This window comes from Hemicordylus capensis, chromosome 1 (assembly GCF_027244095.1).
Source record: "Hemicordylus capensis ecotype Gifberg chromosome 1, rHemCap1.1.pri, whole genome shotgun sequence".
Taxonomy (NCBI): Eukaryota; Metazoa; Chordata; class Lepidosauria; order Squamata; family Cordylidae; genus Hemicordylus; species Hemicordylus capensis.
The window spans coordinates 68,898,242-68,923,114 of NC_069657.1; the positions used below are offsets into that span (position 1 = coordinate 68,898,242).

Genomic DNA, 24,873 nt, shown 5'->3' on the forward strand with positions numbered 1-24,873 from the left:
CCCTCTCGCTCGTGCTCTCCCCCCACTTCCCTCTCGCTCGTGCTCTCCCCCCCACATCCCTCGTGCAATCCCCCCACATCCCTCTCGCTCACGCTCTCCCCCCACATCCCTCTCGCTCCCACTCTCCACATCTCTTTCATTCCCGCTCCCCCCCCCCACAATTCAGCCCCCATCCTTGACCCGTTGTCGGCTGCTTCCCCCCCACATCCCTCTCGCTCCTGCTCCCCCCACATCCCTCTTGCTCCTGCTCTCCCCCCACAACTTGCTTCACTTGCTTCCCTCCCCCCCCCCGCACAACCTGGCCCTCATCCTTGGCCTGCCGGCAGCCACTTTCCTTCACTCTGTTGGTGGCCACTCTCCCTCAGCCCGCCAGCGGCCCAGCAGCAGCTGCTTCTCCTCAGGCCACCAGCTGGCCTAGCAACAGCCACCTCCTCAACCCAGGCCCGCCACCGCCTCCTCCCTCCTGAGGCAGGTGGGGCTTCTCCCCCCCCCCACCAGGCCATATCTCCCCTACCAGGCCGCTTCTCCCCCCGCACCCCTTCCTAAGTCCACCAGCAGCCTCCTCCGGGGCGGCGAGGCTTTGTCCGCCACCCACCCACCCACCTCCCTCCATCCCTGCCTGCCAGCCAGGCAGCCATTTTTGGGTGGCCATTGCCTCCTAAGCCCATTGTCTGTTCCTGCCTGAGCAGTAGCTCCGCACCCTCCTTTTCACTGGTCGTAGCTGTAGTGGGGGCGGGGCTTGCCAAAAACCCACACACATCCCCACATAGTTCTCTCCTCAGTCCTCCATAAGAGAATTAAATATATAGATAACCAGCACTTTGTATTTTGCCCGGAAACTTATCGGCAGCCAGTGCAATTGTTCCAAAACAGGCATAATATGGTCTCTCTGGGTTACCTCAGAGACCAGTCTGGCTGCTGCATTCTGAACCAATTGAAGTTTCCGAACTACATTCAAAGGCAGCCTCATGTAGAGCGCATTGCAATAGTCAAGCCAGGAGGTTACCAGCCGGTGCACCACTGTTTTGAGGTCATCCTCTTCAAGGAATGGGCACAGCTGTCGAATCAGCCAAAGCTGATAGAAAGCACTCCTGGCCATGGCCTCCACCTGAGATACCAGGGTGAGGCCTGGGTCCAGGAGTACTCCCAAGCTGCTTCTTCTGGGGGAGTGTAACCCCATCCAGCGCAGGAAGATCTAACTCACCCCTCAGATTCTGAGCCCCCACAATGAGCACCTCTGTCTTGCTTGGATTCAGCTTCAATTTGTTCTCCCTCTTCCAGCCCATTACGCCTGTAGGCAGGCATTTAGAGAATGAGTGTCATTTCCTGAAGATGAAAAGGAGAAGTAGATTTGGGTGTCATCAGCATACTGATAACACCCAGCACCAAATCTCCTGATGACCTGACCCAGCGGTTTCATGTAGATATTGAAAAGCATTGGTGACAGAATAGAGCCCTGGGGGACTCCATATAACAGCTCCTGCTTTGAGGAGCGACTGTCACCAAGCTCCACCATCTGGGATCTACCCGAGAGATAGGAACGGAACCACTGCAAAGCAGTACCTCCTATTCCCAACTCCCCCAGGCGACCCAGGATACCATGATCGATGGTATTGAATGCCGCCGAGATTTCCAAGAGGACGAACCATAGACCGTTCTAAAGCCAGTTTGAAATGGGTCTAGATAATCAGTTTCGTCCAAGACCGCCTGGAGCTGGTTGGCCACCACCCTCTCGATTCCCTTGCCAAACCAAGGGAGATGGAGATTGGCTTATAACTATCCATTGCTGAAAGATCCAGGGAAGACTTCTTAAGAGGTCTAACTATCGCCTCTTTCAAACAAGGAGGCACCCTACCCTCCCTCAGCGATGCATTTATGATATTAACTACGCCATCTCCAATCTCTCAGCTAAATCAAAGCAGCTAGGTTGGGCAAGGATCCAGAGAACAAGTGGTAGGCCATACAGCTCCAAGCAGCTTGTCCACGTCTTCAGGAGTCACAGATTGGAACTGATCCAACCCAACACTGCAAGAGGGATCCCTGGATACCTCTCTCACAGTCCCTGCAGAAATAGTGGAGTCCAAGTCAGCCCAAATACAGGAGTATAACATGACCATAAATGGAGGGAGAGGTCGTGCAAGAAATACAAGGAACAAATAATTAGGATCGGGGATAACTTTCCAAGAACTGGGCTCTTATACATAAACTCCAGTCTGCCCAGCTTTTTAGACAAGGTTCCGGAGCCCTTAATTGCTGCCAACAGTTCGGTGTCCCTGATCGCAGTATATCCACGTTGCAGAAATTCTGCCTACTGTGTTATTAAGTCGCAAGAACCGCACTTGGGGGGTGGCAACTCCTTTTTTACTCATGGCGAGGAGCTGTTTTTGTTTTGTTTTAGATGGTTACTAAATACGGGGAGGAAAGCTGAGAAACCTCAGTGTGAAGCGTGTCTTGCAAAACGGCAAGAACAGAAAAAGAAAACAAGAAAGCGTTAATTCCACAAAAGGCGTCCGGGGCCTTGGAAAGCAGAGCCTCCGTTGGATTCTTCTTCCTTGTGCTGTCGCAAGGGGCAGCACCGATGTTTGTTGCGGCCTGCAAGCAGGGCGGAAGAGGCCCTCGGTACCGCCCACCGCTGTAACGGTGGCAGCAGCCAGGGGCCTGGCGCAATAGCGCTTGCCCCTTTCCTTCCCCTGGGCTCTGGCTCGGTGGGGCTGTCATGGCTCAGGTGAGCGGTGCATGGCAGCCGCGGACTGAGGCTGCCGAAGCGTCCCCGGAGCAACCCGAGAGCTATCAGCTCCGCCAGGAGAACGAGCTGCAAGTGTTGGACTCTATCTACGGGCGGGACTTCCAAGACTTGCGCCTTGGCCAGCCGTGGAAGGTAAACGCGAAAGAGACTGGTCTAGCCTGCTCTCTCAGTGGCAGGCAGTTTCCTGCAGAGGGTCTCTGTGTGTGTCTATAGTTGGTAGCTTAAGGCTGCAATTCCAAGCACACATTCTAAGGAGCAAGCCCGTTGAACATTATGGGATTTACTTCTAAGTAAACGCGCATAGGATTGTGTTGCAAGGGAATTTGCTTAAATTTGGACAGAGAGGTAGGAGTATATATGCCCCTTGAGAGTGAACTAGAGCATTTCCTTGGCTCATCATAGCCCTTATTTTCTCCTCCTATCACTTGCAAAGTTTGCCTACTTATTTGCCTAAAATAAAATGTATTTTAGTACCTACTTCTCAACAAACGTTTTCAATGCTTACTTGACAAAAGGAAAGAGAAGATTTTTCCCCTGTCCCAAAGTGGCTCACAACTTTTAAAAGACACAAGGGAGGCACTAGTGAACAGGGGCACATTGCTGGGTGGGTAAGAAGTTGCTCTCCCCCTGCTAAATATAAGAAAGCTGCCATTTTAAAAGATGCTGCTTTGCACCCAGCTAGCAAGGGTTAACATGCTTTAGACACCTAGGCACTGCATTCATAATCAAGAATGCCTGCATCCAGGTGTGTAGCTATAATGGAGCAGATGGGTTCAAAGAACCCTGGGGGCCCAGCTCCTGAGGCCCCCCAGCTCCATCCCACCCTATTTTCTTCATTATCACTCTGAGGGGCCGCTGGGGAAAGAGATGAACACTACCCTCTCCCCTAGGTATGCCCCTGCCCACATCAAACTTTTTGATGTGTGGTTTTGATTTCAGTAAAGAAGGAAACTAAAGCCTGCTGCATCAAAAGAGATGCCACACAGCTTGCTTGGAACAGCACCTTCTAATGTGATGAGTGCACCATTTGTTGACCTCTTTGCCTGTGGCTGAGATGGGTTTTTTCCATTTGCTTGGAGCAGGGTAGAAACAAACTACATGGCAGTAGCTAATCCACACAGCGGGCCACTGCACACAAATGGCTCACTGGATGTTGCTGAGGCTGCACAGTAGCAATTTCCAGTGTGTAGCAGTCATCTTATTAGAAACAGACCTTAATAGTTGTGTTGGAGTAATAATTATTCTGGGGAACTAATCTGCTTTCTATTGGTCCATCTAGCTCAGTATTTTCTACTTTGACTGTTGGTGGATTATTCCCGGCCAACTGTCTGAGATTCTCTTAACTGGAGATGCCAGGGATTGAACCTGGAATCTTCTTCATGCAAAGCATGTGCTCTACCATTGAGCTGTGGCTTTTCCTCATTATATGATCTTCTGTATATGATATAAAGGGAGAAACCCTCAGGTTAAAGGAATTGATTCTGCTTTTGCTAGCTTATACCTCTGAAAACTAATATCCATTGAGTGAAACTGACTGTCATGACCGCATCTGCTACTATGAAAGAGTTGCACTGGCTACCAGTTCTTTTTCCAGGCCCAGTTTGAACCTTTTAAAGACCCAAATGGCTTGGAACCAAGGTTTTTGAAACTCTACCTGCTCATCAGCTGAGGTTGTCTTCTGAGGCCTTTCTCCTGGTACTCCTCCCTTCAGAGATGTGGTGGGTGGCAACCAAAGAGGGGATCTTTCCAGTGGAATCTCTTCCCAACACTTGTACCCTTGATGCCTTCATTTGGTGCTGGGGAAAGTCCATCCTATTCTCCCAAGCATCTTGTAGCATTGTTTAACTTTGGTGGTGTGTTTTTTAATCTCTTCCATGTGAAATGATATTAACAGCTATTGTTTGTAGTGCTCTACGACTCGACGGCACAACTTTAGTTTACTGCTTATCACCACTGTATTTTTATTGATGCTTTGTTGTCTCTATATCTATGTGTTATAATTTTGTTTGCTGCCTTGAGACTTGTTTGTGATAAGACAGGGTATAAATCTGTATAATAAATAAATTACTGATAGGAGAAACATTCAAATATACTTAGGCTGAACTGTTTAATAATTGACAGTGGTATGGTAAGCACAGCTCAGTGAGCAATCAAATATTCTTCATCATAATACTAACATGGTGTATCACACTTGTATCGCACTCTTCCTCTTAGGAGCTCAGAGCAACATTCATGGGTGTATCCCAGTTTATCCTCAGAACAATCCTCTGAGGTGGGTGAAGCTAAGAATTTGTGATCTGTCCAAGGCCATCTGGCAAGCTTTGTGGCTAAGTGAGAATTTGGGCCTAGATCTCTCAATTTGACATCCAACACTAGTCATTATGCAGCAACTTTGATAGTAACATATATACAAATGATACTTTTTAAAGTGTCCAGTTCATTTTTTAATTCTCTGTATTTTTACTCTCACTCTTTTTCTGGTGACCTCTGAATAATTCTTGTTCAAATAAAAATCTGCAATAACATCAAACTTTGGTGAGGGGATTAAAATAGCTTGGAATATTTCCTGTATAATCTTATTGAAAAACCTAGTTTTGTTTTATTACAATGCAATACAACAATGTTCTAAAATATTTGACTGTGTTTCAGTAGTCAGCTGACAGTTATTGTTTGACCTGTTGTATGTCTAGCAGTCAGTGCATGAAAATGTTCAACAGTGGAGGCTTCCTCAGATTCCCCTCTGATTATCATGGGCTTGCCCAATTTGTGACCCACTAACCTCAATGAAGCCCACTAACCATCTATTATGGCCTACTAAATGCCCGACAGTCCCTCTACTTGCTGTCCCAGGCAAGCAGCAAAACCAGGAACTTTGTGTCTCTGATGAGCTACCATATGGGGCTGGTACTCTTAAATCATCTTGATGGGTCACAAATTTTGAAGACCTGGATTATCACAACAAGTTTGGGAACCTGCTTGATTCAGAAATTATATCATTAGTAAGTACTATTGTAGTCACCTAATGGCGCAGTGGGGAAATGACTTGACTAGCAAGCCAGAGGTGGCAGTTTGAAACCCTGGTGGTATGTTTCCAAGACTATGGGAAACACCTATATCGGGCAGCAGCGATATAGGAAGATGCTGAAAGGCATCATCTCATACAGTGCAGGAGATGGCAATGGTAAACCCCTCCTGTATTCTACCAAAGACAACCACAGGGCTCTGTGGTCACCAGTAGTTGACACCGACTCGATGGCACACTTTACTTTTAAGTATTATTACTGCATTAGAAGCTAATACTACAAAAGTCCAGGAAGATGAGACCTCTCTAGCTAAAAGAATGGTTGTCACGCAAAGGTCCCTCTAATATAGCTGCTACTCATGGAAGTTTTAGTATAGAAAAAATTGTGGCAATGGCGTAATTGTTGCATTGTGACATTAACTTTTGTGACATGAATTAAGCTCTGGATTTTACATTGCACGCAAATAGCTTGTAGAACGATTAGAGAAACTGACAGTACACTGGCATAATTGTTGTTAAAGCTACTTGAGTTGCTGAATAGATCACAAGGATGATTTTTGCTGGACTTTTCCATTGTGCACAAAACTTGGTATGTCTTGTCTCATCCCCTCTCCTTTTCTTCCTGAGTGTTCCTTCCGATACCTTAGTGTGTGGTATTTACTAGACATAATTTCCTTTCTGCCAAAGTGAGCAAGTTAGATGATAAGTACCAAAGGGAATTGTCTGCTTTTACATCTCCCAACTGCTGCTGCTAAACTGCAAAGCATCTTGTGTATACTAATAACACCAATAATTCCTCTTGCATTCTGTTACATTAAGCATAATTAGCAGGGCCCTCTTTGTGCTACTTTCCCCAAAGGCTGTGCTGCTGCAGTGCTTCTCCCAAGATATTTGTGTGTGTCACTTGATAGAATTTCCTTTGTACTATTTAATGCTATCCTCCCATGATCTCCTGTTGTGTGTGTGCTTACATATGTGTATGTATATACATACTGTACACATGTAGTGTGATAACCTGGGGTTTGCATTCAAGGGGAATCATGTTGGATCCTGTAAAGAAAGAGCCCTTCTGTTTCCAAGATCAACTTGTAACAACTTTTTAATATACTTGTAACAGCCTTTTAATAAAACATTGTCAGAGGAGGATGACCTCAGAACAGTGGTGCACCAGCTGGTAACCTCCAGGCTTGACTACTGTAATGCGCTCTACGTGGGGCTGCCTTTGTACGTAATTCGGAAACTTCCGTTAGTTCAAAATGCGGCAGCAAGGCTGGTCTTCGGGGCAACCTGGAGAGACCATATTATGCCTGTTTTGAAACAGCTGCACTGGCTGCCGATATGTTTCCGGGCAAAATACAAAGTGCTGGTTATTACCTTTAAAGCCCTGAATGGCTTAGGTCCAGGTTACCTTAGAGAGCGCCTTCTTCGGTCTGATCCCCACCGCACGCTAAGATCATCTGAGGAGGTCCGGCTCCAGTTGCCACCAGCTTGTCTGGTGGCGACCTGGAGGCGGGCCTTCTCTGTAGCCGCTCCTGGACTGTGGAATGCGCTCCCTGCAGACATCTGTAATTTGAATTCTTTATTGGAATTTAGGAGAGCCCTAAAGACCTACCTGTTCGGCCTGGCCTTCCAGTGCTCTTAAATTGTTTTAAAGGGTCTTTGTTTGTGAACCGCCCTGAGCTATTTTGTAAGGGCGGTCTAGAAATCGAACAAATAAATAAATAAATAAATTGAACATACCTTGTCTTTTCCAGTCAAATAAATGGTTTGAGAAAATAATTTGGGCCCTCATCATAAAGAAGTCCTATTTTTACAGATGCCAGCCAATGAAAGATTTTAAAACATCAGTTGTTTGCTTGAATTGGTTTACGTTTAAGACGTCAACATAGCAATGAATGTGACTTTTAGAGGCTCCTGAAGGATGAGGTCAGTTCCTCTTTTTGTTTGAAATAATTTACAACTTGGAATGGCTCATTCTATATACAGACCAGGAAGAAAAGCAATTTATTTGTTTTTTTTAAAAACAATTTGGCTTAAGGGGAAAGAAAATAATGCACAAGTTCTACAGATGCCCTAACAGGCCCTTCAGAAGTTTCAAAGAGTTTTATTTGTTCTGTGCCTCATGGTTAATGGTGATGGTGGATTTTAATGGTTTGGCTCAAACATATACATGATAGATTGCATTGATTAATTCAGCCCTGCCTGTTTCTTTGTTTAAAGAGGCTGTGGTTCAGCAAAGTTATCATGGATAGTAGTGTACTTCCCCCAAATTGCGACTATGCTTAGGTAGTCTTGTTTAGAATGACCTGCTTACCTATAGTTTTATATTTTATTATTTCATTTGTATACTGCTCATCCAAAAATGGCTGAGGGCTGTTTACAATAAAAACTAAAACCACTTAAAATATCAACATAAAACATTAACATAAAACTCATTTTAAAAACATTAAAGCCACTTAAATGTTATTAAAAGCCAATCTGAAAAGATGGGTATTTATGATTGTCTTGAAGGCCTCCAGGGATAATAAATTCCTTATATACATAGGAAGCGCATTCCACAACTTAGGGGCAACTACTAGGGATGTGCACAGAACTGGGCGGGGTCCCTCGGTCCCTATGTCACCAGAAGTACCGGACATATGCACATCACGCTCGTTCGCCCAATGCGCATGCTCGCAAGTGCACGCACCGATGCACGTGCTCCTGGGGCACTTCTGGTGATGAAGGGACCAAGGAGGCAATGGGGCATCAAGGAGGTAAACTGCTGTCCCAATGGTCCCTTTGCAAACAGAGTGCTGGTGGGGGGAAAGTAGAGGGAGGGCTAAGTGCACCCTCGCCCACCCTTAAAGTCAACTGCCCTGCCTTCAAACTGGTGGAACTGCTAGTCGTTCAAACCAGTTCAGAGGCCCGTAAAGCAACTACTGAGAAGGTCCAATCCCATATAAAAACAAGGCTGAGAAATGAAACCCAGGACTACACAGGTGAAGAGAATGAGTTATACAAATTTGGCCGCAGGCAGTAGGAAGCAAGTTTAGACCTCACCCTAATGGTCTTCCCAAGTGCATTCCTTGTGCTTTTTCTCCCACCAAAAATCACTCTTTGAAGCTGCTGCTTCAAAGGCAAATAACAGTTTTAGTGGGCAATTTTTGACAGAAATCCCATAATCTATGGAAGTCGGGACTTGTAGTGATCAGACTCCCCTCCCCGCAAAGAGTTAACAGGAAGTGAAACCTTGTCTTGAATGGTGAACTCCAGGAAAGCCAATCTCTAGAGAGCAGTTGCTGGGAATTCTGGGAACAAGAAGGGCAGTCTTTGTTGGAGAGAAGTGTGTGTGGAAAGGCTTAGTGAGGAGCAATGGAGTTTGCTCCCTCATGGTCAAAGCCAGCATGGAGGTTTCTCTCATGGAATAACTCTGCAGATTCTTAAGAGAAATGATTGCAGGAAGCCTGATTCTCCTCAGGAATTGGGTGAGTTCAAGGAAAAGGAAATTCTGCATAGGGAACAGTTTGTTAGTCAGATTGCATGTTAAAAACTTATATTTCTTTGTGTGTGTGTTTTGTATAGTCCTAATACTGTTTTATTATAGTTTAGCTGCAATGTAATTGAAATAAGAAACACTAGCCTATGCCTATCCTAACTAGGGTGTTGCAAAAGTCTCTATGAACACTTAAACTTGCCTAAGACAACCTATTTTTGTAATCTACTAAGTATTCTTAACTGTATCTAAGAAAGCTAGAAAGCCTCAGGTGGAAGCAGGAGAGGAGAGCTGGTCTTGTGGTAGCAAGCATGACTTGTCCCCATAGTTAAGCAGGGTCTGCCCTGGTTGCATTTGAATGGGAGACTTGATGTGTGAGCACTGTAAGATATTCCCCTCAGGGGATGAAGCCACTCTGGGAAGAGCAGAAGGTTTCAAGTTCCCTCCCTGGCTTCTCCAAGATAGGGCTGAGAGAGATTCCTGCCTGCAACCTTGGAGAAGCTGCTGCCAGTCTGTGAAGACAATACTGAGCTAGATAGACCAATGGTCTCACTCAGTATATGGCAGTTTCCTATGTTCCTATGTAGTAATTGAATAAAACAGGTTCTTTAAAGTCTTTTCTTTCTACCAAGCCTCTCTGAGTTGGTTTTTAACTCAGGAAAAAAGCAGGGGTGAAGGGGATTTCCTTTAGTGAAATCACATCCTCAGACAGTTAGAAGCTATCAGTTTTCTCTCCAAGTGCAGGCTTGCATGTGGAAGACTTTTATACTTGCCCAAGAGCAAAATAAAGAGAGTTTTCCCTGGGATTCCACCCCAAGCTCAGGGAGGTTCAAGCTCTGTCATTAAGAGGAGTGGTGGCAGCAGCATTTTAAACCTACTGGGAATATAGAATAGCTCTAGGAGAAGCCTAACCAGGCAGCTCAAGCAGGGATGATTCAGCATTTCTTTCCCTCACGTGAGCTTGCTCTGAGACAAAGGCTTTAATCCGCTACAGGACCAAAGCTGGACCAATTCAAACAATATTCCAAACTGGCCCCCTAAATGTGGGGAAGGAGTATAGATGCACATGACTTTCCCCATGTCTGGCCATCTGGTGAGCCATTGCCTAGGTTGGGGTGGGGTGCTGTTTTAACTGTAGCAGTAAAGCTGTACATTGAGAGGGTGGTTTGAACTCACCTGCATGCCCCCTGAATGATTAGGCAACAGTGTGCCAGGGTGGGAGGAAGGTGTTCCCTTCCCCGTGTATTTGGAGTATTGTCCAAGCTGGCCCAATGTATAGTTTGATCCTTACTCTCACCGATTATAAGATTCTACAGGGGGAAGATGTGTGAGAGAAGCACTGTACTCTTCCTCTATGATAGGAGGAAGCCTTCCCTACACACACACATAGAATGTCATAATGACAAGTGTTTTGCTAGTTAACCATAATTTTCTCTTTTCTTTGGCATGGACTTTGAATAACTCTGTATCTGTAACTTGTGGCTCCATCTGCAAGGCAGTTAAGATAAAATAACTTCAGTCTTTTGTGCTGCTGAAAGACACTTGCACCAGTGCAATGTTGTGAGTTTAGTAAACTCAGTGAAGCACAGTGTTCTCCGCTGTAAGGCCCAGGGGCCAGTGGTGGCTCCCATAATCCCTAAGTGTGGCTTCCTGACAAATTCTTTATTGACTGTGTGAAGCTTCAGATGAAGTGAATGCTCTGCAGAGTCTTCCTGGTACCATGTAGAGGTGAACATTATGACCAAACAGTGCTGCACTTTCCCATCACTGGTGGTGCTCCTTTAAGGGAAACTGAACCCTCCTAAGCCCCTGTACCCTCTTGGGAAGCCTGCACAAAGTACTGGGGAGTGTAGCCCTTCCCAGAGTTTTCCTCCTAGACCTCGGAAGAGAGGGCTCTGTCTCTCTTAAAGGGCACTCCCAGCACTGAAAAAGCACAGTGCTGTACAGAGACTTACACAGTGGGAAATATATTTTACATTGAAGAGTGCCTGCTTGAAAAACAGTGAACATCTCTGGCCTAGGATGTTGCACTGGTGCATCAACTAAAAAATAGTGCAGCTGAGCAGTGCAGATGTGGGCAAGGAGTGTGAGGCAGTGGGCAGCAGCAGCTCTAAACACAATCCTGTTGGGTCAATGGGGGTGAGGACTCACTTGTAACTTTGTGGCTACAAAACACAAGTTCTAGCTCAAAAGCATAAATTCTATAGTCACATACAATCCCAACTAATAAAAATGCTGAATGGAATTTCAATGTTGACAATTTTTTATGATATGCGTAGAAGTAGTCGTTACAGATCTTTGCAGAATGAATTAGCCTATACATCGTTTTGGATATTAGGCTGTCAGTTATTTCCCTGTAGCCAGGGGTGTGCACAAAACTGGAAAACCCAGTTAAGTTTGAGTATAACCAGATTCGAACTGAACTGGATCTGTTCCGGTTCTGTGCACACCAAAGCCAGGCCCAGGCTGGCTCTAGTCTGAACTGGTTTGGGCCCAGTTCAGGGGATAATTTTTTTTAAAGAACAAAAATGGTGAACTTGCTGCCATTTGTTGGGTGCTGTTGAAGCCACAGCGGGTGTGTGTGTGTGTCTCCTGATGTCCCCCCTTCACCCCAGCCATTTTCAGCCCATTGCAGGCTGGTTTTGGCACATCTTGGGCATCTCTGAGGTGGCGGTGGCCATTTTGAAGGCTACTGTGCATACCCAATGGCCATCTGCATGGTCTAGGTCATGACCCAGCCACACAGATGGCCATTGGGCATGTGTGGCAGCCTCCAAAATGGCCACGGCCACCACAGAAACAGGCCAAAAACAGCTTGAAACAAGCCAAAAATGACCAGGGATGGTGGAAGGGGAGACATCAGGAGGCACCCCACATCGTGGCCACAACAGTGCGCACGCACACACACACACACACACCCAGAGCCCAGCAATGGCAGTAAGTCTGCCATTTTTGTTCTTAAAAAACAAAACACCCCGTAGTGGTCCCGGACTAGCCCAGTGGGTTCAACTCGAGCCCATGAGCTGGGCCAGGTCATTGTCAGACCAGCTTGATTTCAAGCCAGTTTGCACATCCCTACCTATAGCTAATAGTTAGTAAGTTTATTGTTGTAACCACAGGTCATAACACACATATTAAAGCATAACAAAACAACATAAAATGTCATAGCTAATACATCATGCTTCAAGAAAAACAGATAAGACATATTAAAACAGTAAGAAAAACATAACTAATTAAATAAAATGCATGAAAATAAAGAGAAATAATCCTAAATACCTAACTGTAGTTACAATTCTGATGGGTACAACTTGAATAAGAAAGCTAGACCTGGAATGACAACTGCTGGATGTGTAGCAGGGCTAACAGATACAGGTCCCCCTCCCCACCTAATTTTAAAAGACAATAAAGCAAAAAATGGCTCCTTGATAACTAACATAAGGAAACAAATCCACCTGCAAGTAATTAACACATTCTGTTTCAGAGCCTGTGAATTTATCAGTGATCAGACCCAGTGTTTTTTCTCTTATTATTCTGTAAAAGAAGCAACGTAGGACATAATGTTTAATGTCCTTTACCTGCCCCTGGCCACAGGGGCAGAGGTGCTGTTCCACGGGAACATTGTGAAATCTACCCTCAAGATATGCCTTCCTTAGTGGTGCGTTGGTGAGGTTGAGTAAGTACTGCAAAATGGACCTGTTTTTCTTAAAGTGAGGATACCACAGGGATAACTTTGAATGCTGAACCGAACTAGTGTCTCGGTTGGCATCCCATTCAAGGAGCCAATCATAGATCCTCACCCCCACCCCAGGACTTAAGTTCCTCTAGTGAAGGCAGAGAGTACATTTGCAAAATATGGGATAGCATATCTACCCACTGATTCCCCTCTTGTTAGTGCCAATAGCATGTCTTAACTAGATGGTCTTCTGGAAGGTTATCAAGTTTCTTAAAATATTTTAGCATATCAGATGGACTCTAATAGCTAATCATGCAGAATGGCTTGGACAGGAAATCTTGTAAATTAGCAAAGATGCATTCTGTCACTTTTGTAGCAGCAACAGGGAAGGTTCCGTTTCAGAGTTTTCGTGGTTGGCTAAAAGCCACCTAATGGTGCAGTGGGGAAATGACTTGACTAGCAAGCATGAGGTTGCTGGCTCAAATCCCCGCTGGTATGTTTCCCAGACCATGGGAAACACCTATATTGGGCAGCAGCGATATAGAAAGATGCTGAAAGGCATCATCTCGTACTGTGTGGAAGATGGCAATGGTAAGCCCCTCCTGTATTCTACCAAAGACAACCAAAGGGCTCTGTGGTTGCCAGGAATCGACACCAACTCAACAGCACATTTTCCCTTGAATGGTGTGGCTAGAGTCATGCTTTTCTCAGACATAGCTAGCATCATGCTGCGTGCCACTTGATTGCTTGTTGTTGTCCTACATTTGGATGCCCTTGCTAGAACATGGGCATGCTGTAGTGAATCCTCACCAGGTTTCATGTTCTTTCCTAACAAATAAAATGTTTAATTCAGTACTTCTAAAAAATTTACTGCCTAACTGCAGAGTTTGATATAACTGCCTCCCTCTGTGCTTGCTGGATACACCTTATGACTCTGTTTTTAGAAAATATAAAACCTGTCAGTTCCTCTCTTCTGCTTTGGTAATTACTAATTTTAATATTTCCTAAGAATGCGGGAATATTGTTCCTTTGTTACTCAAGTCCTTTGTGCATGTGGAAATTGGTATCTAGCACCTAGGGGGCTGATCAACTTTAATTTAGTTAATCTAGTTTAATTTAGTTCCTCATCAAAGACTCCTGAGAAAACTTAGCAGTCATGGGATAAGGAGACAAGTACATGTGTGGATCGCTAACTTGTTGAAGGACAGGAAACAGAGGGTAGGGATAAATGGAGAGTTTTCACAATGGAGTAAGAAGTGGGGTCCCCAAGGGATCTGTACTGGGACCAGTGCTTTCTTATTTATTCATAAAGGATCTAGAAGTAGGGGTAAGCAGTGAGGTGGCCAGATTTGCAGATGATACCAAACTCTTTCAGGTAGTAAAATCCAAAACAGATTGTGAGGAGCTCCAAAAGGATCTCTCTAAACTGGGGGAGTGGGCGACAAAATGGCAAGTGTGGTTCAGTGTTGGTAAGTGTAAAGTGATACACATGCAGACGAAAACCCCCAACTTCAAGTATACGCTGATGGGATCTGAGCTGTCGGTGACTGACCAGGAAAGGGATCTTGGGGTCGTGGTGGACAGCTCATTGAAAGTGTCAACTCAATGTGTGGCAGCTGTGAAAAAGGGCAGTTCCATGCTAGGGATCATTAGGAATGGGGTTGAAAATAAAACGGCTAATATTCTAATGCCCTTATACAAAACTATGGTGTGGCCACACCTGGAGGACGGGAGTAATGTGACTGTTAAACCTCTGTTTTCTTCCTTTGCTTTGTTTATGCTTCAGATACGACCGTCTCCAGAAATCAATCTTGTTTTGCGACCTCAGGGCTTGACTGGTGATGATGGAGTTTATGCCAGAGTTGACTTGTATGTCAAATGTCCTCAAAATTATCCTGATGTGTGAGTAAATAATAAATATATTATGTAGTTTCTTAGATAACTAAAAACAAACAAGAATTTGGTAGTTGTATGATTTGTTATGAATAATGAAATAGATTTTTATCTGTGTAAATTCATCATGAAGCATGTTTCTGGGTGCACAGCATAAGTGCCATTGGATAATGAAGAAGAGTGGAGGCTCCAGCCCCAAGTGGCCAGGAGCAGAGAGAGACAACAGCAGTGTCTTATGCCAAATGAGCAGAAAATGGAAGTGCCACAGCCTATGGGGTGTGCAGTCTCCGAAAGTGTCTCTTGAGCAAGGACTCACATTCCAGTTGTGTTAGAATTCCATCCTTCATCCTGATTGGTTTCCTTACTGAGCTATTTACTGTGATATATATTTGGGAATGTATTCTACAAATAGCAAACGTGGAAGAAAAAGAACAAGAAGTCTTATTAGTAGGGAGAGGAACATAACTTGTAACAGTTGTAAGGGTTAGCCTCCTTTTATGGAATGATAAAGTTCTTGTGATTCAGCAGCTTATATTGGAGCAGTACAAAAATATACTTGCTAAGTGATGTGTGTGATTTATTACTTCGATGATGTATCACGATTGAGGGATATATTGCTGTTGTATACCTTGGATAATTATTTGTAAAACCTAGCTCTTGTCTCATTATTCTTTCCTCTGCTCTAGTGTTCCGGAACTTGAGCTGAGAAATGCAAAGGGCTTGTCAAATGAAAACATTAACTTGTTAAAATCCAAACTTGAGGAACTGGCAAAAGAGCGTTGCGGAGAGGTAAGCATTTTTTATTTTGGCATTAATATGTATGTATGTATTTGTATCCTGCCTTTCGTATGCTCAAGGTGGTATACTAACATTGTATACGTTAAAAAGAGTATGTTAACTAAAATACAAAAAGTAAGTAAAGACTTTTTGGTGGTTTCCCTTTCCCTCTGTGCTGAAACTACCTCCTCAAGGGTCCTCAGCAGAAGGTTAGCCTGGATGTTGGTCCCTGTGGAATGCATACATCAGAGCTGCACAATTTTGGCCCTCCTGCAGATGTTCCATCATCTCAGACTATAGGCCACTGTAGCTGGGAACGGGGTTGATAGGAGATGTAATTGATGCTGGTCTTGCGGTAGCAAGCATGAATTGTCCCCTTTGTTAAGCAGAGTCTGCCCTGGTTTGCATTTCAATGGGAGACTACATCTGAGTGCTGTAAGACATTCCCCTTAGGGGATGCGACCCCTCTGGGAAGAGCACCTGCATGCTTTCATGCAGAAGGTTCCAAGTTCCCTCCCTGGCATCTCCAAGATAGGGCTGAGAGAGACTCCTGCCTGTAACCTTGGAGAAGCCACTGGCACTGCCAGTCTTTGTAGATAATACTGAGCTAGATGGTCTGACTCAATATATGGCAGCTTTCTCTATTCCTATCAACAGCTGGAGGGCTGATGTTGTGCAGCTCTAGCACAAGTGATACTACTTATAGAAAACTGTCCTTGGAAGCAAGCTCTTTGGGTTAAAGGAATACGGAATGTGTAAGAATAGAATTGGGAGAATTGCACAGTTTTTCTGTTGGAAACTGCCTCTGTGTTGGAGGATAGGAGGTTTTCCCTTGTGAGAAGTTCCAAACTCTGTTACACTAAGAGTATTCTAATGGCCCCTAGTTTGCACCCTTGGAGCAACCCTTCTTGGAAGACACTTGCCTTTCCCAATACTTCATAGAGCATATGAAAGGACATGTCAGCAAGGTGAAATGCATTTGGGGTTGTCTTGCAAGTAGTAATTATTAATAAGAGGCAGCCCACTAGGCTTATTTAATGTTCACAATACTGTATTTATCAGAATAGAAGATGACTTCAAATATAAAAAGAACCCCTTAAAACAGGTTAAATACAGGTCTGGCATGCATCTGTATACAGGTTTTACCTGTATTTAACCAAAAGGAACAGGACTCTGAATTTAAGACAACCCCCTGATTTCTAACATCAAAGAACTTGGGGTGGGGGGAACGTAGTCTTGGATTCAGGTAAATATAGCTTTACGGAAATTGCTCACCTTGATTACTGTGTGACACCCTGACCCCTGTTTATGGAGTCATTTAGGTTCATAAAACATGAACCTGATGCAGCTTGCTGTTCAGTCTTGGGTAACTTGTTTTTTGGACCACAACTCCTGTCATCCCTGGCCACAGTGGCCAAAGGTTGTGGATGAAGGGAGTTTTCCAAAACCAACAAATTATTTAAGAATATATTTTGTCGAGTTTCTTTATATTGTTTTGCTGACTAAAGAGCAGCAGGTCCTGTGTAAGTGGGGAGTAGCCCTACTAGTACATACGTATATTTGTTTTTGTAACCACTGGTCATAACAGAACATAAAACATAGCATAACATCACACACACACACTCTCTCTCTCTCTCTCTCTCTCTCTCTCATATTCGTCGTATAACAGAAAAGGAAGTCTTAATAAAATACAATTTAAAAATAATTACCTAAAATACCTATCTACAGTTACATCAATAAAATAGCATATAGAATAAGACTAGACCTAAACTACAATTTAGAAGAAGGTTTAGTAGATATACATCTCTTTCTAAGTGTATTAGACAATAAAGCAAAGTAGCAACTTGATAACTAACATATGGAATCGCATCTGCGAGAAGGTAGTTTAAACATTCTGCATCGGAGCCCTTAAATTTATCAGTAATTTGCCTTGGCATTTTTTCCATTTTCCTATCATAAGAGGAGTAGTGTAGGACATAGTGGATAATGTCCTCCACTACGAGGACAGAGATGCTGTTCCATAGGGAGTTTGCAAAATCTACCTTCAGGGGGGGGGAAAACTTCTGTTTCTCATAATAATAGTACCAAGGTGAACACTTTGAGGACTGCACTGCAACGGGGCGTCTTGACTCTCATCCCACTTGAGGAGCCAATCTCTGATTTTTTCTCTCTGCTCCAAGACTTAAGTTAATCTATTGAGGGCAAGGAATACAACTGCAAAATATAGGACAGCAAATTTGCCCACTTGTTCCCATCTGTATAGTACAAATAGCAGGATTTAACTAACTGATGTCTTGGGAGGCTTTCTAGTTTCTTAAAATACTTTAACAATGCCGGATGTACTCTAACAGAAAATGAGGGCAGCCCTATCTCCATTCTTAGATAAGCAGCAGGACTGCCCTGGGGGAGGCCCAGAATTTTCCTCAGGAAATTGTTCTCAACTATTTCCATCTGGGCAATAATTTTCTTAACCCACCCCCAAATCTCAGTCCCATGTAGCATCTGTTATATCACCTTGACCTGAAATATTTTAAGTGCAGGGGCTATATTTCCCCCGCTTTGTAATAGTTGTTGTTGTTGTTTAGATAGCCCCCACAAAGTGTTGAGCACTTGTTAGAGCTACATTGAGATGCATCTTCTACACAAGAGACTTAGGGAAGGAAACTCTCAAATACCTAAAAGAAGAACATTGCTCTATTTGTTGAGCATTGATTGGCCACTTGTGCTTAATGTTTCTGCTACCAAAGACTACCACCTCTATTTTATCACAGTTAAGCCTCAGTTTCTCCTTTTCACACTAATTGGCCAGTCTAACTTACATTCTTCTAAGTCCACTCTCAGCACTGGAGATAAGTGCCATATCACTGGCATACATTAGGATCAAACCTTTGCATCCACTGAGTGAAGAGGAAAAAAGTTGTAATTCTATAGACAATGCAATACCATTGATATAGAAATTGAATAAGAAAGGAGCCAACCAGCAGCCCTGTTTAACACCTCCCTTCAATAAAATAGGATCAGGGAGAGACCCTCTATCTATCTATCTATCTATCTATCTATCTATCTATCTATCACATTTATGAACCGGCCCATCCAGAGGCTCTGGGTGTACAACAACTTTTTAAAAGACATAAAAACACACAATGCTAAAAACAATATAAAAACCATTAAAACCATTTAAAACCAATTAAAATACTTTAAAAACAACAACACTACTTTACAACCTTGTCAGCCCACTCTCACCCTAGCCTTGATATTGGAATGTAATTCAATTAATAACCTAAGTAGCTTGGAGATAATTGGGAGATAATTAGAGGGATCCTGCCTGTTACTTAAAAAAAAAAAAGAATATATGATACTTTGTTTCCAGTTTATGAGGTATAACACCTGTGTTATTTATTATTTTATTTATTACATTTATAAACCACCTCATCCAGAGGCTCTGGGCGGTGTACAGCAAGTTTAAAAAACATAAAAACAAACATCATTTAAAACACACTACTTAAAACAATATAAAAACAGTTTTAACACAATTTTAAAACAAATTAAAATACTTAAAAACAATTTAAAAACCTTGGAAGGCTAGGCATGCGCCCCACACACCAGTGAGGCCCCTTGTGCATGACCTCACATGCATGAGGGTGTGGCCCGCTCGCTGAAGGGCCTGTCCAAGCCCCTCTGGAGTGCATTTTCAGCCAGCGTTTGCTGACTGGGGATATTTATTTCCTTTTCTGTGGCCATGCCCACAGGTGCGTGACATCACATGCAAAAGGAGTGTTTTGCCCTCCAGGACTCATTCCCAGCCAGTGAACGCTGGCTGGGAATAAACCTTACCTTAACAATATGGGGTCTACTTATTGTGTTAAATTAGACAATGCCATTTTATTGCCAGAAGAGACTTCTATCTTGTCAGTCTAATGTTAGTTTTTAGGGGCAACATGCCTAATAAACTAGGGTTGGTCTGGATGGCAAGCTTGTCCTGAATCAACTTGCTTCCCAGTCCATAAGAATGTTTGCAGCAAGTTAAAACCAAAGCAGTTTTCCATAGCTATAAACACAGCTTGGCCTGTGTTTCGGAATAATGGGATTTTAATACCTATAGCTATTGCAACTTAGATTGTAATATCTTCTGCAGAAAGGGACACAGAGGTTGAACTTAGTAAATTTTGATCATCCGTTCAAAGTGCTCTAATACTATACTTCACATATTCACGAGACAGACTGCATAATTATAAAGGACTAGTATTTTTAAGCCCGTTAAAATAACGGGCGCTAGTTGGGTTACGTTTTTCCCCTCTCCTCTCCCCTGCCCCACTCCTTCTTGCCCCTCCCCTGCCCCCCCCCAAATTTTAAATTTTCTTCTTACCGGCCCACCGCTCCTCCTCCCGGGTGGCAAACAATTAATTTTGGAAGCGGCAGCAAAGCAGCAGCAGGAGGTAGCGACTGGGTCTGATGCCGGCTGCGGCGGGCCCGCCATGCCACGCGGCCTGACGTGGCCGCTGCCGCCGCTTGTCCGTTGTTGCGGCCGGCTGCCGGACAGCCACCGCTCCCCCCCATTCCCACCTTCAGCCCCTGGTATCAGGGCCCACTGCGGGCTGCCCATCCGCTGCCGGGGCGGCTCCGCAACCACCAACCGTCGCCCCGCCGCCGCCATGGGCCCCATTTGCCGCTGCCATCGCTTCCTTGTTGTCCCGCCGCGGCCATCGAGCCCTGTTGCCCCACCGCCGCCGGCATCGGCCCCAGTCGCCGCCGCCTCCTGCTGCTGCTTCGCCGCTGCTTGGAGGTCCAGACCAGGACCCAACATGGCCACCTGGTGCCTGCGGCCGTATCTTTCTCGGATGTTCTGGGCATGCGCTCCGCGCATGCCCAGAACAGCCAAGAAAGACACGGGCGCAGAGACACAGGTGCACACCCAAGCCTTTTATTATAGAGGATTCAACTAATGTGATTGAACTAGAAAGTTCTCCAGTTTACTTGTATGATTAATTTTTACGTCATTGCTAATTGCCTTCTATACGAATTGCATATCTTGTACATTTTCTTATTATTAACCCTGAATGTTGTAATTGGAGATGGCTGAGAGGAATTTTTCTTTTTTGGGGTGTGGGGCATGGGAGAGTGCTTCTTCTCAGCCCCATTCTGAAATGTGCTGCTAAGAGCTGATTCTGGTGCATTCAGTTTAAGCAACTTTGAGCATTGAAAAACATGCACGAAAAGATTCTGAAACGATATTTGGCAGACATTTCCCAATACTGATCTTATGTGTTCATGGGGTTTTTTTAAAGTTAGAAATGGCCCAAAGATTTGCTCTTGTGCAAGTCTAAACTCCAAGTATTCCTTCTCACTTGCTGTACAGTACACACTTTAGCAAATCAGATTTTACATTTGTTTTTCCTCCCCAGGTGATGATATTTGAGCTGGCACACTATGTCCAGTCATTTCTCAGTGATTACAATAAACCACCTTCAAAGTCTTTTCATGAAGAAATGCTAAAGAATCAACAAAAGGAGCAAGAAAGGCTGGCCCAAGAAGAACAGCGACGGATACAAGATATTCAGAGAATGGAAGAGCAAATGGTGAGAACAATAAATAGTTGATGTCTTCCCCCTCCCATCCCACTGTATTCATATAAACACAGAAATAGCCAAAGCCTTCAGTCATGAACTTTTAGTGCCAATGGGAGTCTTGTAGTGGAAATCGATGTGATGAATATTGTACAAGCAGGCTATAACTGAGTCTTTTACATTTGTATAAGTAAGGTAGTTGTCTTCCTGAACAGCAGGAAGTCCTTCAAGCATCCATGGGGTCTTCATTAAGCTTCACAAATGGCTTGAGAGGGGGTGGGAAATGGATTCTAGTGGTCTTGTTTGTTTGCAGAATTGCAGTCTACTGGTTGACATTCAGGCTAACAAAGCATTGGTGCTATTGGGGCTCTCTGGTGCTTCTGGAGAGTTCAACTAACTCAGTTCCACCATTTGTCAGTGGGAGGGCAAATTTCAGTTACCTCTCCTTCCCCCAGCATGCCCTGTGCCACCCAAAAACATGTCTCTTAGGGACATCTTTCGATATGACACAGTGCTTCTGGGGGAAGGGGCGGTCATCAAAATTCACCCACTCTACAGGTGAAACTCGGAAAATTAGAATATCGCGCAAAAGTCCATTAATTTCAGTAATGCAAATTAAAAGGTGAAACTGATATATGAGACAGACGCATTACATGCAAAGCGAGATAAGTCAAGCCTTAATTTGTTATCATTGTGATGATCATGGCGTACAGCTCATGAAAACCCCAAATCCACAATCTCAGAAAATCAGAATATTACATGGAACCAAGAAGACAAGGATTGAAGAATAGAACAATATCGGACCTCTGAAAAGTATAAGCATGCATATGTATTCAGTACTTGGTTTGGGCCCCTTTTGCAGCAATTACTGCCTCAATGCGGCGTGGCATGGATGCTATCAGCCTGTGGCACTGATGAGGTATTATGGAAGACCAGGATGCTTCATTAGCGGCCTTCAGCAATTCAGCATTGTTTGGTCTCATGTCTCTCATCCTTCTCTTGGCAATGCCCCATAGATTCTCTATGGGGTCAGGTCAGGCGAGTTTGCTGGCCAATCAAGCACAGTACACTGTATACTTTTCAGAGGTCCGATATTGTTCTATTCTTCAATCCTTGTCTTCTTGGTTCCATGTAATATTCTAATTTTCTGAGATTGTGGATTTGGGGTTTTCATGAGCTGTACGCCATGATCATCACAATGATAACAAATTAAGGCTTGACTTATCTCGCTTTGCATGTAATGCGTCTGTCTCATATATCAGTTTCACCTTTTAATTTGCATTACTGAAATTAATGGACTTTTGCGCGATATTCTAATTTTCCGAGTTTCACCTGTACGTAAGCACTGATGCAGTATTAGTCTGGAACTCTTCCATAGCACCAGTGCTTCATACTCCAGATGCCAGGCACTGTGTCTGCAAATCTAGCCCATATACTTACCAAATCACATCCATGGTATCCCTTTCTGCTGATGTAAAAATGATATTTGATTGATTGATATATAAACTGCCTAGCACCTAGATCTCAAGGTGGTGTTCACCTTTAGTTCACCTCTGAATATCATAAAAATTCCTGGGACCAATATTATTCCTTGCATTGGTTCTGCAGTAGCCTATCTTTGCCATGTACAATGGGAAAGTACTTTTTCCAAATTATGAAGCTCTTTTCTCTTGACATGTTTACTTCCGTTCCATACTATGTCTGCAGACTGATGTAGTCTGTCTTCATTTGTGGTGGTTACTCCTTTTAAAAAAAATATGTGAGAAATCAAATCCTTATAGTCTCATTGAAGTAAAATTACAGATAATTTCATTGCAGTAACATTTATTACAGCAACGTGAAATTCTTAATGAGATTCAGAAAAGGGAAGAAGAAAAGAAAGAAGAAAGGAAAAGGAAAGAAATAGCAAAACAGGTATTTTATAAATACAGGTGTATAAAAATATTTTTTAGTAATCTTGGATTACAAAGGGCCAACATCCAGACTAATGTTGCATTATTGGACTAGTGTGTATTGTCATACAGGGTGGGAAGGGCATTTTTCAGTGATCGCTCCCTGCTTCCCTCTGCAGACATCTGTGCCTCTTAAAATATGTCCCTGTGGTCTTCACATCCCTCAGGAACATATTCTTGGGAGGCACAGGCAGCTCCAGAGGGAAGCGGGAAGATCACTGAGAATGATCCCCTTGCTCTCCTTGCATTATGAAAAACATTCCTCCACTAGTGAAAGTTTTCATTCCAACACATTAATTATTTCAGTGCTCCTCTTGATACCTCACTCCAGCCTGCAGGCCCAGAAATAAAGCATGTATTTCTCTGTAAAAGGAGGAGGAGAATGGGACTTTAAAGTGATGGTGTAGACGTGGCATTCATTTGTCAAAAAGCTGTTCTGTAAAATACTTGACTCAACTGATTAAATAACTTCTTAAAAAGAAGTTGGGGGGCTGTATGTGCGCGTGTGCTTTTGTGTGCATGTACAGTTTTCCCATGGCACACTGTCTGCTGTTTTGTATAGGAGGAGAACGCCCAGGTGTGTTCATATATGGGTGGGTGAGTGATTGCATACTCAGCTACTCAGAAACTTTGATCTGATTGGTAAAAGGGTGCACAGGTCTACCTTGTCTATCCTTCATTTTAGGGAGAGGGTTTGCCACCAAAGCATACAGCATTGAGGGGGCTTTTTTAGGATCAAAAACACAAAAACCTTATTTGTATTCGGCATAGCTACCGCGTCGTCCCTGCACAGGCGCAGAAACCCACTTCTTATGGATCTCGACGGATCTCGATCCAGATCCATTCTGTATCCATTGCTTAAAGGCCTCAGATATTTCTGATGTACACTGCCCTCTTGCTTATATTTTGAATCTGACACAAATATTGATTTCATGATTTTCTGTGGTGTTTCCCCAAATCTCTGTATCTGCCTCAAAATATGTCTGCCACAATCTCCCCTTTAGTGCTGTGATTTCCCCCACCTCACCTTGCTATGTTCCTTTGCCAAAAGTAAACAACCCACATGCACAAAGAGCAATGCAAGAATTGTGCATAAATGCCCTGCCTGCTGTGTAGGATTGCCGATTTGCAGCACTGTTCCTCACAGTGTCAACCTTGACATTTGTGAATAATGTTTGTTTGTTTTAAATATAACTTTTACAAAATTCTGTTGTATTTTAATGTTGTGAAACCGCCTTGAGATGCATTATGAAAGGTAGTATAGAAATTGAACAATAAATAAAATAAAATATTGCAGGGAATAAATAAAAAAAATTGCAGGAAAGCTCATAGTAGTTTGTGGAGGTGCTGACCTCCCCCAATCTGTCCAACAGCGGAGTGAAGCCCCAGTCAGGTACCCTACCTGTTTAGCTGCTATAGTATTATAGTGCAACACAAGTATTCAGTTCTCTCCCCTCGCTCCTTTTGGTCTTTCTAGGAACGGTTGGAAAGTGCAACAATCCAGGAAATCTCTACAAGTAGAGACATTATAGGGAACAAAATAACTCCAAATGGAGGTACTACAGAACATGGAGGGAACAATAAATATCGTGCAAATTCCACTGGACGTTCAAAGCAAGTATTGGTGTTCCTATCCTCTGAATGGGAGTGTGTTAGTAAAATAAGGGTACATGCATGCACCTCATTTCACATTGTACACATGGTGGAGGAGGTATGTGTGCAAGCCTGTTGTCCCAGTTGCTCACAGATTTAAGATAATGCTTCTCTGTAC

The 24,873-nt window shown here is 43.8% G+C and overlaps 1 protein-coding gene across 1 annotated transcript in view; it reads left to right on the plus strand.

Moving 5' to 3' along the window:
- The first annotated feature begins 2,314 nt into the window (after nt 1-2,314).
- Nucleotides 2,315-24,873, plus strand: part of EIF2AK4 (eukaryotic translation initiation factor 2 alpha kinase 4) — a 72,787-nt gene continuing 50,228 nt past the window's right edge. The window contains exons 1-6 of the mRNA XM_053282850.1: nt 2,315-2,878; nt 14,703-14,818; nt 15,496-15,598; nt 20,989-21,162; nt 22,984-23,064; nt 24,580-24,716. Of these exons, the coding sequence (XP_053138825.1) occupies nt 2,717-2,878; nt 14,703-14,818; nt 15,496-15,598; nt 20,989-21,162; nt 22,984-23,064; nt 24,580-24,716 (773 nt within the window). The 5' untranslated portion in view covers nt 2,315-2,716. The remainder of the gene's footprint in view (nt 2,879-14,702; nt 14,819-15,495; nt 15,599-20,988; nt 21,163-22,983; nt 23,065-24,579; nt 24,717-24,873) is intronic.